At 44.2% G+C, this 16,930-nt stretch overlaps 1 protein-coding gene across 4 annotated transcripts in view; it reads left to right on the top strand.

Moving 5' to 3' along the window:
• RPAP1 (RNA polymerase II associated protein 1) overlaps positions 1-16,707 on the top strand; it is a 44,780-nt gene extending 28,073 nt beyond the window's left edge. For 3 of the 4 annotated variants that reach the window (XM_075927160.1, XM_006128697.4, XM_075927157.1), the window contains exons 13-25: positions 1,593-1,727; positions 1,929-2,108; positions 3,273-3,430; positions 3,912-4,088; positions 6,237-6,438; positions 7,872-7,981; positions 8,562-8,757; positions 9,870-10,019; positions 10,513-10,655; positions 12,123-12,927; positions 14,721-14,897; positions 15,281-15,337; positions 16,208-16,707. In XM_075927160.1, coding sequence (XP_075783275.1) covers positions 1,593-1,727; positions 1,929-2,108; positions 3,273-3,430; positions 3,912-4,088; positions 6,237-6,438; positions 7,872-7,981; positions 8,562-8,757; positions 9,870-10,019; positions 10,513-10,655; positions 12,123-12,927; positions 14,721-14,897; positions 15,281-15,337; positions 16,208-16,363 — 2,646 coding nt within the window. In that variant the 3' untranslated portion in view covers positions 16,364-16,707. The remainder of the gene's footprint in view (positions 1-1,592; positions 1,728-1,928; positions 2,109-3,272; positions 3,431-3,911; positions 4,089-6,236; positions 6,439-7,871; positions 7,982-8,561; positions 8,758-9,869; positions 10,020-10,512; positions 10,656-12,122; positions 12,928-14,720; positions 14,898-15,280; positions 15,338-16,207) is intronic. The other variant, XM_075927158.1, reaches the window with a different exon arrangement.
• The last annotated feature ends 223 nt before the right edge of the window (positions 16,708-16,930 follow it).

Below are 16,930 nucleotides of genomic sequence, written 5' to 3'. Positions count from 1 at the left end.
GGAAAAAATGACTACAGTGACGAGGAAGTTCAGATTGTGTGTGTATAGACTTGGCAGCCACTTGGACTCAGTGCATCAATCAGCACTGAGGGTACTACTTGCTAGTATGGGGAGCTTGAGATTTAGTGTGCCTAGTGGTGGAGCTGTTCCATAGTAATGTTTAGTTGTATGAGAGTCAACAATTGTTTGGTTTTTTTTCAGTAGAATCCAGTGTGTCAGGTGTGTGTTCTCTCCCTGGCATTATTTACTGTTCTAATAGACTATTTGATCCCAAATCTGATTGAGACCAAAGATAAGTGGTGTGCAACTTTAAAGATGCATCGTTAGAAGGTTTGATATTTGGATGATATTGCCTTACTTGGATAGACAATTGACCAACTACAGTTAATGTTGGAAGAGCTCAGAAAAACAGCAGGATCTATGGATTTAGGACCAATGCCGATAAAATCAAAGCTATGCATGCCTCCTATAAAACAGAAATGAATGGCCTGCCGACACTGCATGTAGATGATGTAACATGGGACAGCTGAATTGTTTTATCTATCCAAGTAGTCGTTTGACATCAGGAGGTTTTATAACCAAAGAAGTCATACATTTGATTAGTCTTGTGTCTGTGGTATTTTAGCATTTTCAGAAGTCTCTATTTGGCTGGAGGGTTGTCTTTATGACACTCTGGGTATGTCTAAACTACGTGGCTCTGGCGACAGAGCCATGTAGATTAGTTTACTAGACATACCCAAATGAAGTGGCGATTTAAATAATGGCTGCTTCATTTAAATTAAAATGGCTGCCGCGCTGTGCCGATCAGCTGTTTGTTGGCTCAGCGCGCTAGTCTGGATGCTCCACGGTCGACATCAAAGGCATTTGTCGACCGCCCCAGTAAACCTCATCCTACCGCGTTGCATTGTGCCATGGGGGGGGCCACTGGAGCAACCCCTTTCCTGCAGTGCAGTGGGCAGGGCAGGGCCCATTGCAGGGGGCTGATCCAGCCCAGCAGTGGGCTGGGGCACCCTTCGCTGCATCATGGGTCGGGGACTGCTCCAGCTAGGTGCCGGTAAGAATGCTGATAAGGCCGTGCTTAATGGGTAACCAGTTACCCCTTTACATCCCTACTCTGGTTAACCTGGAAAAAGTCAACTAATCTCTCTCTGCCTCCATTTTTCCTATGTAGAAAATGGAAATACTTTCAATTCTCAGATACTTGACTAGAAAGGGCTCAGTGATCAGTCTCAGCTGAGTCAAAGAAAAATGGGAGAACCTCTACTTGATTTCATGATTGTCTGTTATGGCATAAATGTCTTCCTTTCCCCCATCAATGAGTATTTGGCTTATGCCATGAAGCATGTGGGTTTGGATCCCTCATACACTTGTCTGATTCCATAGGGAGGTTTGGTTTTTTCTCTCTAGCCCAATTTATACTTGTTTGCCTTTACGCTGACAGCTGTTGGCAGAAAGTTCATGCATTTAAAAAAAAGGATGGTTTTAAATCCTGTTCTTATATATAAAAGCTTGTTTCATGGGGCTTTCTGCCCAACACTTGTGGATTAAACATAGCTAACGTTAGGAATGTGATGGGTTTTCTTGTCTTGCAGGGACTTCTGAAGACTCAGATTCTTCATCGGCTGAGGTACATTCTTGAGGTGTTGCGACCTGTCTCCACAGTAGTTCTGGACATCCTGGATATTCTCACCCGGGTAGCAAGGCACTCCTCGGAAGCATGCAGTCAGGTATCCCACCTGTGCAGAAGTTGAGAGAATGGGGTGAGGGGGATGAGGAGGGTAGGAAGAATGGTGAGGAAGAAGAGAAGGTAATGTAGAGGGGATAGGGACACTGTCAGTATTCTGTTACTTGCTCCTGCTGACAGTCAAACTGCCTGAGTTGCTTTCCTGCCCTGTGAATCAGTGCCTGTATTGCTTGCTTTTGTACAGCTCCTGGCCTGTCCTCGACTGATTGAGACCATCGTTAGGGAGTTTCTCCCTACCCAGTGGGATCCCTGGGTTGCTGAACCAGGGCACTTGCTCACTAGTCTCCATGGAGTTGCATGTGCCACTGCCATGAAGTTAATCAGAGTCCTGGCATCTGGGGGGAGGAATGCAACAGCCAGACTGGTAAGCAGTATGATACAGCATGTTCTTTCTGGTCACATGGGGCAGAAGTGGAAACACTGGTTTAATATGTCTTGTTTTCTGAATAAAGGGAAGGAATTAATGAGAGATGGGTGTGAGCTGTAGAGCTGGACTCAGAATTCATGTGAAGGAAAAGTTGGATCTAGGTTCTGATTTAGATCCATGTCTGGAATGAGGAAGAGCAGCTGGCTTCCAAACACTCAGATATTAACAGCGAAACTCCCAGCCCCTCCATCTGTGTCCCTCAGCTGTATGCTGCCAAATGCAAATGTTCTATATAATTTGATTGACTGTGAAGAGTTCTCTGTCTCTGAAGGTCAAACAGTCTTCCTAGGAGGCCAGGCGTGTGCATGTGGACAAGTGTTGGGGGTGTGTTGGCAGCATCTCTAACGGTTCCCTCTTACAACTATCCCACCCATGAAGGCAGCAGGTGCTTCCTCACACTCCTTAATGTAGTCCTTGGATACGTAAAGGTGGGGGTCTGCTGTAGGAGCAGAGAGGTTATTTTACCTTTTACATTTGGCAGTGGTGCATCCTCTTCACTTCTCAAATACTGGGTCCAGTTCCGGTGCCCACAATTCAAGAAGGATGCTGATGATTAATTGGAAAGGGTTCAGAAGAGCCGTGAGAGTGATCAGAGGATTAGAAAACACATTTTATAGTGACAGGCTCAAGAAGTTGTATCTATTTTGTTGAAAAGGAGATTAATGGGTAACTTGATCACTGTCTGCAAGTATGTCAGTGGGGAACAAATATTTGATAATGGGCTCTTCAGTCAAGCAGAGAAAGGTATAACTTAGTCCAGTGGCTGGAAACTGAAGCTAGACAAATTCAGATTGGTAATACAGCATAGATTTTTAATGGTGAGGGCAATTAACAATTGGAACAAAGTCATGGTGGAGTCCCCATCACCAATGACTTTTAAATCAAGATTGGATGTTTTTCTAAATGGTAGTTCTCAGAATTATTGCAGGGAAGTTCTATGGGTTGTGTTATACAGGCTGTCTGACCACATGATCACAATAGTTCCCTCTGGCCTTTAAATCTATGAATGGAGGCTGCAGCTGCATGAGTGCCTGAGGCGCTAGTGGTAAGACTCTTAAGGGACACATCTTACTTCTTAATTTGTTGTCGTCTTCTTTCCAGCTTAATAAATTTGAGCTGAAGAGTCGACTCAGTCGTTTTATAGCGGAAGATCCCCAGGACCTGCCTCTGCGCAGGGAGGAAGCCATAAGGCTGAGCACTGAGGCTTTCCGGCTGTGGGCTGTGGCTGCTAGCTACGGTCAGTCCTGTGATCTCTACAGGTATGGCCCTAACCTGGAGAAATGGGGACTCAGTGTCTATGTAACGAAGAGAATGAGCTGCCTGATGCAGTGCACGTAATTGCAGAGATCTGTGGAGTCTCCCCAGGGTGCTGTAAAGCCATCGATTTCTATGTTGTGACCTCAGCTACATCTGTCCTTTCATGATCTCCCTTGTTTGCATGAGTACTAGCACCAGCGTCGTGCTGCTCTTTCTCCACATGACAAGAAATTCCTACTCTCTGGCTGGCTGCAGATCTTTCTTCTGATATGGGTGTCCTGTGCATGTCTATCTGTTACTCTGGGCAGGTGGCTGAATGTTAGAGAAGTGAGTGTGATATAAATACTTTGTCATGCTAGGAAAGTGTCTTTATATCAGGAACAGCTTTGCACTAATTGAACATGCCCAGAACTTGGGATGATGTTCTCCCGGTTTTGTTTTTTAATCCTCCTCCCCACCCCCACCCCTTGTCACAAACTGCAGGGATCTCTACCCTGTGCTGGTGAAGAATCTTCAGTCACTGCCCCATTTGCTCAGTGAATGCCAGGATTATCTTACACTTCCACTTTCTATCCAACGAGCTACAGCTATAGTCACCCTGCTGACTCAAGTGACTCAAACGGCAGGCTGCACAGCAGAGCTGCAGGCCCGGCTCAGCAGGTAGGCATGTCTCTCTCTGTCAGCTGTGATTTTAAAGGAACACTGTCCAATCGTCGTCATTGTGTGCAGTATCCTTGCAGAAACATGGGTGTAGAATGGCCTTCCCTCCCATTTTGTTTAATTTCCACTTCGGTTGATGCGTGGAGCTTAAACTATGTGTCCGTGTTCTCTTAACAGTCATTTTTTCCAGACTGACCATCAGTGTGCTCAATAGTGGGTAATACATAGAAGAAAGCAGGTTCCAGTCCCAAGGATGCCCCCTGGATTTTATAGAAATTCTGCCAAAGGCCGTGTTTTGAGAGTAGCTGAAGTAGGTTATCTAGTGCAATGGGTGTGACTGAAGGAAGGAACGAGACAATGGCGGGGATGTACATGAAGATCAGGAACAATTGATCTATCCTCTCTATCTGGTACTTTTGTGTAATGAAAATTGCAGTCAACCACAATAAGAGAGAGCATCAATGAAGCAGTTTCCCAGGAATACTAGTTTCTCCCATTAAGGACCCGTTTGTTGTCTTCTCATCACTCAACAGGTGAGAGTGCTGCCCAGGCATCCTGCAGGTCACTTGTGCAGAAATTAATGCTCCATGGTGGTGCTGATCAGTTGTAGTTTAAAAAGTAACACTTGAGGCGTGGTGAGGGGAAATTGTCATAGTTAATAAAGCAGTGTTTCTCCCTCCATAAAATCTTACCCAAATAAACCTATTCCATGGCGATTTTGTTTTAATGAAAAGCAAGATTTTAGGCCTCTTCGGGATTCCCTTTGATTGTTCCCTGTAAGGGTTGGAGATTCAATTGCAATAGCTTGCATTACTGTAGATGAGAACCAGGTATTGGATGAGCAGTAGCAAAGTGAAATTGACCTGCCTCATGTCATTGTCCCAACTGAGTGAATTGCAGAAAGTGAACGGTAGAAAGCAAATTAGATTGTAGTAACTCCTTCCACCTTTCAGAATCTCTGAGTGACAGAGATGTGAGAGACCGCTTAATGAATTTTAACTTGATAATTACATGTGTATTCTTGCTTGCAAATTCCATGGATATGAAACACCCCGAAACAGGACCATGTCCAAGTTTCTCAGGGTGAATGAGCTAAACCTGTCACTACATTCTTCACCGTTGCTGCTCATCTCCTTCCTGCCCATTCCAGTTTTTTTTGCAATGAGGACTGTTCCATGAGCTACCTTTCACAGCTCACCATTATTTTACTGAATATCAGATTATTACGGTCTGTCTCTTTCCCCTTATTTCCATGAGGACAAGTGGGAGTAAATAATTAAACCTCAGAGTGGGGAAAAAATTAATAATGGATTTCCTCAGGGAATCAATACTGAGTCCAGTGTCTTAATATTTGTAACTGTTGTAGAGGAGGAGTAGATAGTGAAGCTTAGAACTTCATAAAAGATATATCATTAGTTGGTTGGAAAAGAGCGAGGAGCTCCAGAGCGATCTACCCAGATTGGGTGATTGAGTCAGCATGGCAGATAAATTTAAGGTAGAGAAGTAGAAGGCATGCAGGTAGTGGCAGAAGGATGGGGTGAGAATCTTAACACACACTGGTATGTTCTGAATTCCTTGGGTACCCCCCCAAAAAAGAGACCTACAGATCATAAGAGTGGCCATTCTGGGTTAGACTAAAGTTGCATCTAGCCCAATATCCTGTCTTCTAACAGTGGCCAATTCCAGATGCCCCAGAGGGAACGAACAATACAAGTAATCAAGTAATCCATCCCTATTTCCTACACCCAGCTCTGGGAAACAGAGGCTAGGGACACCATTCCTGCCCATCCTGTCTAATAGCTATTGATTTTCCAAGGAGTTATCTAGGTTTTTTTTTTTAAACTCTGTTAGTCTTGGCCTTCACAACATCCTCTGGCAGGGAGTTCCACAGATTAACTTCATGAAAGAATCTATGCAAGGTGCACCAACAGTTAAAAAGCTGCTAGTAAAGGGACAGACACACTCAGTATATCTGTGAGGCAGATGGAGCATGTCTGTGGTACTTCTGAGCTGATACCTTTCTCTAGGGTCTGTCAGTATTGAAGAGTGCACATACCTAGAAAGTCTATTCTTAGTCTGTTCTTAGTGTTTCAAGCATAGGACTCCTGCTTAGATATTTCCTTTTGCCATGTCATCCTTCTGTTGCAGCAGTGGCCCTGGAGAGGGAGAGCAGATTCCTCCTCCACCAGTCACCTGGAGTCAGGTGTCAGGCCTAAGACCCTTCATAGAGTCCAGTCTGAGGAGGTCCCTCCAGGAGATATCTCAGTTGGAAACATGGCAGGCTCTCCAGCCTCTTACGACAACTTACATCATCTACATGGGGGTTTACTACAGCGTTTGCAGCCAACAGGTAAGGCCTGCTAATGAACCAGGAATCTTCCCATGTCACCTGCCTATGTGTTTTCTTGCTGACTCACAAACTTCAAGAAAAGCTTGAGATGAGAGCAAGTTATAAGGAGATCTAGCTGAAAGCAGGTGGAAAACTGTACACTGATCTCCAGTCCTTAAATCTAGATTGGACAGCCTTCATACTGCAGACAACCATTGGTTGAACTGCCAATATCCTTCACATTCAACAGTACCCACATTCCTGTTTTCCACTGACTGAGTGTCATCCTATCAGTATTTGCTATATAGACACAATGGGCATTTGAGGTAAAGACTGAGAGAGGAACCCAATAACTGGCATGGTGTATGACCAAGTGAGTGTTCGGAGATGTGTCGAACCTCAGATTACATCAGCCTGACGTCTTGCATCTATTCACTGCCCCACCAAAAGCGCTGAACCTTGCACTGCATTCCTCTGACTCCCAAGTGTTTTCTAGGAAATCCATTTCACATGTATTGTCCCCAAAAGTCCTTTGAAGTTTGTAGTATGTCCTGGAAAATGCATAAATCTGATGTGCCTCCTAGAGACATTCTGTATAATCCCACAATAGTACAGAAATATTTGCATTTTTAATACATTGGACTCTTCATAATTTAGTTCCATAAGTTTTGTCTGGGATATTGCAGGATATTGTCATATCTGTCTCAGTAATAAATTAATCATACAGTTGTGATTATTATAGCCTTCTTTATACCGTGCCCATTAAAAGGCTCAGAACTGAGATTTGCATCCCCACTTCACTGAATAATCAGCTGAGTCTCTTTGCAAAATGGGATTTAATTTGGTTGTCGTTGAGTTGATCAAATGTTACTCCCTGCAGGTACTGTATGGAGTAATGGCATTCTAGTGAGCTAAAGGAAGTGCACAATTTTGTGATCCTTCTGTAATCTTAAGTGTTCCTTATTGAGGGCAAAATAATTGAAAGTGTCCCCTAAGGGCCCTGCATTGGGAATATAAAATGCTCTCGTGCATTGCTCACCTAGGATAATGTTTGGCCATACTGGGAAGTATTCAGCCTCTGAGGCTAAACTGAACTCCTTGTATTCTGCTGAAGTTCTCGAGAACACTGCACTAGACCTACCCACCTTTAAATAACAAGGCAGTTACATTAGATCTTGTGTGGTATTTGCAGTCCTGAATCAGGCAACATAGGTTTGTGTCAGTTGCTTGATGGAATGGTCAGCACACTGGGGTCTCATTAATGTAGTAGGAAGCATATCCACCTGTAGCAACTTACTGTAACCCATGGTATTATCACTAAACAAAATCTTTGTATAGGCCCAAGGCCTATTTTAAACAAAAGGGAAAAGAAGGTAAATGTGTCTCTTCCCCAAAAAGATTGCTCACTTGATATGAATGTCTTCACATATGCCCTTTTTCAATTATTTCCGCAGCCATCAATAAATCCAATTGACTGCCTGGAAGAAGTGGAGCATTTGACATTTGAGGTGCTGCTGCCTCTCATTAGCCAACCTGCCATGCACAGCATGTGGGATCTGCTAAGGTAAAACCACTCCAGGCCAGACGGCTGCCTCAGCTTGACAAGTTGGCTGCAATCCCATTTTTTACCTGTTTGAGCTAGGGATGTAAAATCCTGTTTCTTTGGTTAACTGGTTAAATACGGGGCAGGCAAGAGGGCTTCTCCAGGCTGGAGTGGCTCCCCCACTGCAGCCAGGGGCTACTCTGGCCAGCTGGGCTGGAGCAGCCCCTGCCTGCAGAGCGCCCAGGCCATGTCGTGAACAGAGGCTGCTCCAGCCTGCGACACACCAGGCCCACCATGGACTGGGACTGCTTCAGATGCAGGTGGGAAGCTTTTTCAGCCCCCACCAATTAACAGATTAACCTTTTACATCCCTAATCAGAACCAATGTTACATTAACTTGGTATTGCTCTGGTTTCTAGCACTATCGGGCCCTAATTGGAGCTGCTAGGAATTCTATGCACATACAATCCCTGGGATTCTCCATTTGGCTATAGTTTACTGTATGGGTGTTTGAGATAGCTTTGGTGGTAAATTGCAGATGTGTGATTCTGTCTGTGAAATGGGTACCCGTGGCCTGATCTCCATGTCTGTCTTCACACAGGCAGTGCTCTGCGCTATGCAATCCCCTGTCCTGTGCCTCAGCACCCGAGTCTGTCCCCAGCATTGTGTCTTTGAATTGCACTGGAGGGAAACCCTTGATGAATTTGGCTGGTTCCAAGTCACCCTTCCCCTTCCTCACTGCCCTCCTTTTCCTCATCAACAACGTCACCCATATCCACAAAGAGCTGGTCAGCAAGGTGAGTGTTGGCTTTTGGCTACAAATGCTGCATAAGTGATGTCTCTCAGGAAGGAGCTGCACACACAATTCAAGGGTAAAAGTGTAAGATCATTTATGCTGAACAAGTTTCTTTTGCCACTAGCTACTTTGTTTTCTTTTCAGCCAAATAATCTTTTCTCTATCCAGCTCCTCTGAGATGACAACTGAGATAGTGTTCAGATCCTCGGTACCTGAGATGCTAGAAATAATTGAGAGAGACCACAAAAGTGATCACAGGCCTCAAAGGATTGATTTATAGGAAAAAATAAACAGATAAATATTGATAGTTCAGCTAAGTGATGGCAAATGTGAGGGATATACTCAAATATTTGAAAGCTCTAAACACCATGGAGTAAGGATATTGAATAATTGCTTAGGGTTGTCAAAGGAGATATAACTGGAGTAAAAGGAAGTAATTAAAGTGACACTTAGGGTGGGTATCAGAAAAACCTTACATTGTGGAATAATCTCCTCAGAGAAAGCAGTTCATGGCCAGAGATGCCTAAAGCATTGGAGAATGTATTATGTTGAGATTTACTCTGTATTAGTTCATCCTCAAGGAATTATGTGATCTAACAGTTGCTTCTAACCGTGATTTCTGTGAATGAAACGATAGTGCCAGTAAGTAAACGTGTGTGTGTGTGTGAGAGAGAGGGGGGGGGGGGGCAAGGGCAATGACTGGCATAAGCCCACCTCAAATCTGCTGTCTGATCTTCTGCTGAACTGTGCTTGGACCTATGCAGCTGCATCATCATGTAGAATCATAAGCCACTGTGCTGATGTTTTCCCCCATGTGTTTTCTTTTGAGGCATTTTGGGATCTGGTGCAGCGGGTTTTGATGGTCACATAAGGAGGCCAGGTTGTGATTGGATGTATGCAAGATGAAGTAAACTAGGAATCTCTGAAGTAGAGGCTCTTATTGCAGTGGAGAGGAAGGAAGTTTCATCCTGTCATCTGAGTGCATATGGATATCCTTGTCTAGAGTAGCCAACATCTGCTCTCTATGGGAGATGAGCTGACAGATACTAGACAGGATTCTCTCTTTGAGCGAGATGTTGTTAATGGTATTTGCCTCCATTTCTTGTTCTGCAGTACACCGCTGTGCTAGACTTCAAAGGTCTGAAGGACTACCTGCTACAGAGCTGGCCCACCAGAGCTCCCTCCGTAACCCCTTCATCTGCCTGGATTCTGCGGCATGAATACCATCTGCAGTACTTTGTACTAGCATTGGCTCAGAAAATGGTAACCCCAGCACCTTAATCATTTTTACCCTGACAGCTAGTCTCACCCGTGGCTCTCTTACTAGCTAAAATACCAGACAAGCAACTGATTCTTGAATCAGCTGGTCTTTGTCTTGCCTCTGACTGCTCAACTCCTATATTATCCAAAACGATCATAATTTTACAGTTACTTATACAGAACCTTAGATCTCAAATCACTTTGCAGACTATGTAACTACAGGAGTCCTTTCACCTGCTGTTGAAAGACAGTTGGACTTGAACACGGTGGCTGTTTTAATAATGCACAGAAACACTACCTAAAGGTCTAGGACAAAAAGGAAAGGAAAAGAAAACCATATGAAAAATGGCTGTTCCCATGCTCTGATTCAATATCTAATACCCCTCTGATCCATAGATGCCCCATGGCGAGCAAAGTACCCCTCTAACCCACTGTAATTGCCTCTAAGACATGCCGCAGTGTTCTCTCATCTGTGTGGTTTTTGTTTCCTGTGCAGGCAGACACTTGTCCGGATTACACCCAGCATGCCTCACTCCATCACTCTGTTGCCATGGCGTTGTTAAGCCGTCTGTTGCCAGGGAGTGAGCATCTTGCTCATGAGCTCCTTTTAGGTGTTGCCTTTAATCCAGCATTCATTCCGTAAGCTTTGCATTTTTTTTCCTCATAAGCCTTGTTCCTTGCCTGTAATTTGGGAGGTGGGAAATCTCTTGGAAAAGATGGGGGAAAATGGATTTTAATCTTACAATTTATATCAGACTTTATGGGTACAACTAGACTGCAATTAAAAAGCCACAGCCCATGCCTATCATTCTGGCAAAAGGACTGCAGTGTGTACGTATTCAGGCTTAAACTCACGAGCAACCTCCAGGTGGGATGGTTGCTGAACTTAGGCTACAACCCAAGCCCAAATGTCTACCCCACAATTAAACAGCCCCATGAGCCAGAGTTGGTTGGAATAGACCAGCCATGGGTATATAATTGCAGTGTAGACCATGTATGGCCTGAGTGAAGACAAACCTTAAGTGTATTCCTCTGCAAAGTGACCTGTTGGTAAAGGCGTTAGATTTCTTTCCAGCACACTGGTAATGAGAGATGTGATGGGTTGCTTTTCCCCGCCTATTAGTGGCAGATGTCCTACCATCCCAATCTTGTTGTCTCACCTTCCTGACAGCAGCAAAGCACCCATGCTGAGTCAAGGTTTGGCAAGGTCTGGGAAGCAGAAGTAAATCTTGTCCACTACTGTTCTCTGTCCCCCTTGGAAGACCTTCCTAAATCTCCTTTTCACTCTTAATGTTTAGTTACCTGCACAATTTGTTTCAGCATGGTAAAGCTGAAGGTTTAAGAGGTAATACAGACATTTTCTACCTCAAATTAGTAGAAACTGAGCATCATAGATGTGAGGCTTTCAGTATCTAGCAGTCGAGACAGTAGGGCCTTGTATTGCTTCCGGGTGTCTCCTTCTAGCTTGCCATGGAACAAGGATGCATCCCTGGAAGTGACTGGATGAACCCATCACAGAGTGCTTCACACTTCTCATATTCTTTTCACATTCAAAGTGCTGTACAAACATTATTTAATCCTCCACCACAGCCTACCCAATTGTCCACATCTGATGGTAAAGGAAGCTGGAGTTGGAATCAGTGAGGGAGCTTGGGGAAGAGGAAAAAGAGGGGGGGAGAGAGAGAACGAACACGTCCTGAGAGCAATGCATAGCCAAGTGTGTTGTCTCCCAAACTAGATATCACCTGCTGGCACTTCATCCAGCACTGTGAGTTTCCAAACATCATTGTTTCCCTATAGTGTAGCAAGAACTCTAAGTAATGAGAACTCTGCTGGTATGTGTGGGGTGTTTTCTTGGCAATAGGCTGTGCTTTTGCCAGCTAAGAGTGTGTGAGCTTCCTCACAGGAGTGACTGCCAATGCCATCTTGGGGTCCTGGCAGTGTCATGTCATGCTAGCTGGAAGCCAAAGATGAGTTCAGTGATGGCTGGTACTCTATTGTTCTTGACCTTGGAAAGGGAATATAGAGAGCACAGTCTGATATTTTTGTGTGCACACAGGCAGGGGTTAAGTACCAATGTTTGTTTTGTTGGCCTTTATTTTACAGAGAAGGGAAAACTGGAGGGCCAGAAGCTGCTGATTTCTCTGATATTCTACATCTGGGCCCAAACATGAACCTGGCACAGCCTGGTTCAGTGGCAGCTGATTTTCCCAAGCCCCAGCGCGGTGCATTGCTGAGAGAATCATACCAACATCTCCGTTTCATTCGTGCCTGTTACCTTTCTCAGTTTGTACACTTGGAGCCTGCTCTTGCCCGTTCCCAGGTGACCTACCAAGGGCGAACTTACCTTGTCCAGTCATTGCTGCTTCCGGAAGTCAAAGGGCCCATCCTACCTTCGGACTGGCCATTCTTTCCTCTTATCAACCTCTACAACAAAGTGACTAGTGCAGAGACGCTGGGGACTGTAACGAACTCTCTCCCACTAGATCTAGTGAACACTGTGACTCGGAACCTGCAGTGGGTCCTGCTCCTGGAAACCTGGCGTGCTAGTGTACTTCAGAGCATCCCGGCTGCTGCCAAACTGGCACGACTTATGTGTGTGTTCCTCACAGGCGGTGACCTGTTCTTAGAAGGACCTGTCCATTGCTACACAGCTGCCCTTCTCGCTCTCTATTGCCAGCCCAAAGTCTTGGACTCCCTGGAATTGGATGCACCTCTCCCGGGCTTGGCGTCATTCCATGACCTATATATAAGTCTCCTGGAGCAGTTTGAAGGGGTCTCCTTTGGTGACCCTTTGTTTGGAGCCTTTGTTCTCCTCCCTTTGCAGAGGCGGTTCAGCACTCAGCTGCGTCTGGCAGTTTTTGGAGAGCATGCGAGCACCTTGAGAGCCCTGGGAGTGTCACTCAGACAGGTAACCTCATAGTACACTACTTGGCAGTCCTTTTATTCCCCTAAATAGGGTATTGTCATCATTATTCTTCCCTTTCTGCATTGGGCATTCTAGCTGTCTCTTTCCTGTGTGACAGTTAGACATTTTTACCTGGCACATTCTTTATTTTTGCTGAAGGAATCCAATATCTGGAATATGAAATGTCACATCCTGAAGGTGATATTCCTTCAGTGCAAGGCTGCTATAGCAGTTGCTGGTAGTTCCTGTTGTAGTCAAAGTCCTTTGTACTCTATGACAAACTGAACCTAACCTCAAGGTGGGAGGACAGAGAAGAAGGGTAGTTCCTGGATTTTGTGGCACTCTGTTGCTGGAGTGCTGGAAATGCCACAGCAGCTTCAATTACATTGCCAAGTCAGAGGTTTTTATTGAATTTGGGGGAAATTGAATACTACAACCCACATAGCAGGTTTTGTTAATTAATGCAATATAACTTCTAATGAGAACTCAGCTGCTATTACATTTATTGTGGGCTGCTGGAGATTTTAGCCAATTGTTTGGGGCTTAGGGCTATAGGGAGGAGCTGAAAAGGTTGAGCACAGTAGCTGGTTTTTTATAGTAAAATGATTAGGAATGCAGCAGTAACATGTTCACATTTAAGTTGTCATCTCTTTTAAATGGAGGCTTTGATTCTGAAGCACCGTGCTATGGTATGGTGTGGATTTCACAGTCACAGGACTAATAAATACAAGGACTCCTGACTAGCGAAGGTTATTGAATTTTTTATTCAGGCTCCCTTGTTTTCACATGCTCATACATTTATGGAATGCTTGATATTTTCCATGTTTTGTCACTGCTCGAAAACAAATTTTGTTTTGGAAAGTTTTTTTAATAAAATCTCTCCAGCTGTTTTTAAGTTAAGAAAGTGATGGAAAAAAATACTTTACACAAGGGGAAAAATTCCAGTGATGCTGTTGCTACAACAAAGACTGAGGTTTGAAACTTGGCACAGACACCCTTTTGTCAATGAAGACCGTTGCCCTTACCTGATTTGAAAAGTAATTGGAATTGACTTTAATGCAGAGGATCCTCCTAACACTGTATGCTTAAAGAAAATCAGATGAAAACTATATTTTTGAAGAGTCTAGAAAGTTAGGTTCAAAAAGCTTTAAGGTGAATAGCTAAGTCATGAAAGAGGGAGTTTCCAACAGCAACATAGACTCTAGACTCTGCCACATTGGCCACTTGCCATGTACTGGTTAGATACATATATCAATATAGTATTCTCACTGTCACTTTTGCAGGTTCAGTGATATTAGAGTGACTCTTTCATAATTTAAATGTGCTTCATCTGCCAACTCTTTACTGTTTTGTTCACTAACCAATAGCTAAAAGGCAACCAAAATTTTGTATCCATTTGAACATTCGTCAATCTGGCAAACAAAGATAGAATGCTATCCAATAGCTAGAGCCTGGAACTAGATGAATTCAGAGTGGACATAAAAAAAACATAATTTTTAACAGTGAAAGCAATCATTGAAACAACTGGAATTGTGGTAGATTCTCCATCTTGGTGAATTTTGTTAGTTCAAGACTGAGTGATCTTCTAAAAGATCTGCTGTAAGAATTATTTTGGGGCATTTCTAGAGTCTGTATCATCTGAAAGGTCTGACTAGATGATCACAGTGGACCTTTCTCATCTTGGAGTTGCTGACTACTTTGTGTTTGATATTTGAGAACACTCCTCAGAGAAGTTTGTCCTGTCGGTCAGTTACACAAACCATTCAAGGGTGACAGTGCTTTTGGCTTTGTTGCAGTTTCCTGTGCCATTGGAGCGGTACACCTCACCTCCTGAGGAGAACCTGAATCTCTTGCAACTGTATTTCCGATCACTGGTCACTGGTGCGCTGCGTCATAGTTGGTGCCCTGTTCTTTATGCTGTGGCTGTGGCTCATGTGAACAGCTTCCTTTTCTCCCAGGACAGCACAACACAGGTATGTCATTATGGATAATCTTGGGGTTCAGCTACAGGGCTAGGGGCTCTGCCATTCATGCTTCTTGTCCCTTGCTTTAAGCACTTGTTCCTCTCCATTATATAATGCCTCTTGACCTGAAAGTTAAATGCCAGGTGCAGGAGTAGAGTCTCAGCTGAGACAATTTGAGAGCAACCCTATTGACCTCACTTGGAGAAGAAGGGAAGAGAATGGGGGTTTCAGTTATTGCATATTCAGCTATTCTGCTCTGGAGCAAATTGTTATGCCACATCCTACAATAATAGGCAGAACTCTCTAAGGAGTGCTCTCTACTGTCTGAAGGAAAATATGAATGCATCAGGCTTCATGCTGCATTGAACTGAGAATCTTTGTTTTGCTTTCAGGAGGCGGATACTGCTCGGAAAAGCATGCTATGGAAGTCCTGGCTGTTGGTGGATAAGGTAGGCTTATCTGGGAGTGGATTTATATTGGTGTTGAGCCATCATAGATTCTATTCTAGCTATAGGATTCTCCATTTGTCCACCTTTGGTAGATAAAATATGAGTCACTGCTACCTTGAGCAAGTGCAAATTTAGTGATGGTATTTTGGCATGTAATGCTTGAAATCCTGAGCTCTGACAGCACTATATGCCCTCCCCAGGAATGAATGGCATAGATGCTTGCTGGGAGTGAGATGGGTTTCCTGTTCTCTCATTCGTGACTCTGGCTTGAGCGCTATTATTTATGGATACCTTGAGGTCTATGGGGAGGTTCCATTCTAGTTCAGCCATGAGCAGGGGACGGCATGAATTTTTTTTCATGGCCCACTCTCCTCTTCTAACTTGTAAACAAGACCGGGGGAGAGGGGGATGGGTGTTGGCAAACTAATCTTATAAAATTAAGGTTTTAAGGGCTTCCCCCTCCCCTGAACCTCTCTTTTCAAAGAAACAAAACCTCTTCCTTCTTATCCCATCTTATCATAAAGCACCATGCCACTTTGTGGTGCTATTTTTTTATGACAAAAGTGATAAATATATAATGACGTATATGTTGGTGGAACACATTGTTTAACATGAGCTTCCTGCATCTGTCAGACCCTGTCTCTGAGTGCTGTCAAAAGTAAGGAGGTAGGTGAGGCATGGTGACCTCAGGCCAACAGAGCAGAGAGGAAGGAAATGAATCTTCCTCAAAGAGCTGGCGCTCCACAGATTTTTTTCTCTTGTATTGTATGTGGGGCAATAACAATGTCTGGGTTTCCAGTGAGATGAGTGGGTAGCATTTTAGCTTCTTTCTTTCTTCTACCACACTTTAATGGCTGTTTGTTTCTTCAGGTATTAAAAAAGCACCTTCTCTACTACAAACTACCCAACACAGAGAGCCCGATGGGGTTTGACCTTTACGAGACGCTCCCTCCCATTCGACTGAAGTACCTGCAAATAGTGACCAAGAGCGAGCCTAAGGAGAACATACAGATATCAGGCCCATAGTGAAACATCACAGCAGTGGACTGACCGAGGGGGGGGGTTGGAAAGGTTGTTTTAGACAAGCTGATGAAAAGCTTCTAGTGGACTCTGTGAGGTACGATGTTGCCTGGGCATCTTTGCCATATTGGCAAAAGGAAGAGCTCATAGAATCCTTTCAGCACCATGGCACAACACATGGCTTCTAAGGATGTGGATGATTTGTGTGTAGCCAAGGTATATCTAGAGCTGGGACATCCTTTTGAGTTCTCTCTGACCTGCTATTACTTTACACTGCAGAGCACAGAAGAAACATGTCTGCCTAATGGAATGCGAGTGCAGGCTGATTTAATAAATAAGTGGAAAAAGTGTTCAGTCCTCTCTTGCTGGGGTCTGATTTTTCTTAATGTGATTTCCATGGCTCTCCCAGTCCCTGAATATGAGCCTCTCCCTCACTTTTCAGGATCCTGAGCTTTGCAGAGGCGTTCCCAAAGGCTAACAATGTCAGGGAAGGAAGAAGCTGCTTCTGTGGATGAAAGGGACTCTTTCTCAAAGTGCTGCATGCATTCAGTAGGCCACACATTGTGTCAGACC

Source organism: Pelodiscus sinensis, chromosome 4 (genome assembly GCF_049634645.1).
Source record: "Pelodiscus sinensis isolate JC-2024 chromosome 4, ASM4963464v1, whole genome shotgun sequence".
Lineage (NCBI taxonomy): Eukaryota > Metazoa > Chordata > Testudines > Trionychidae > Pelodiscus > Pelodiscus sinensis.
This window is presented reverse-complemented; position numbering and strand designations above follow the sequence as displayed.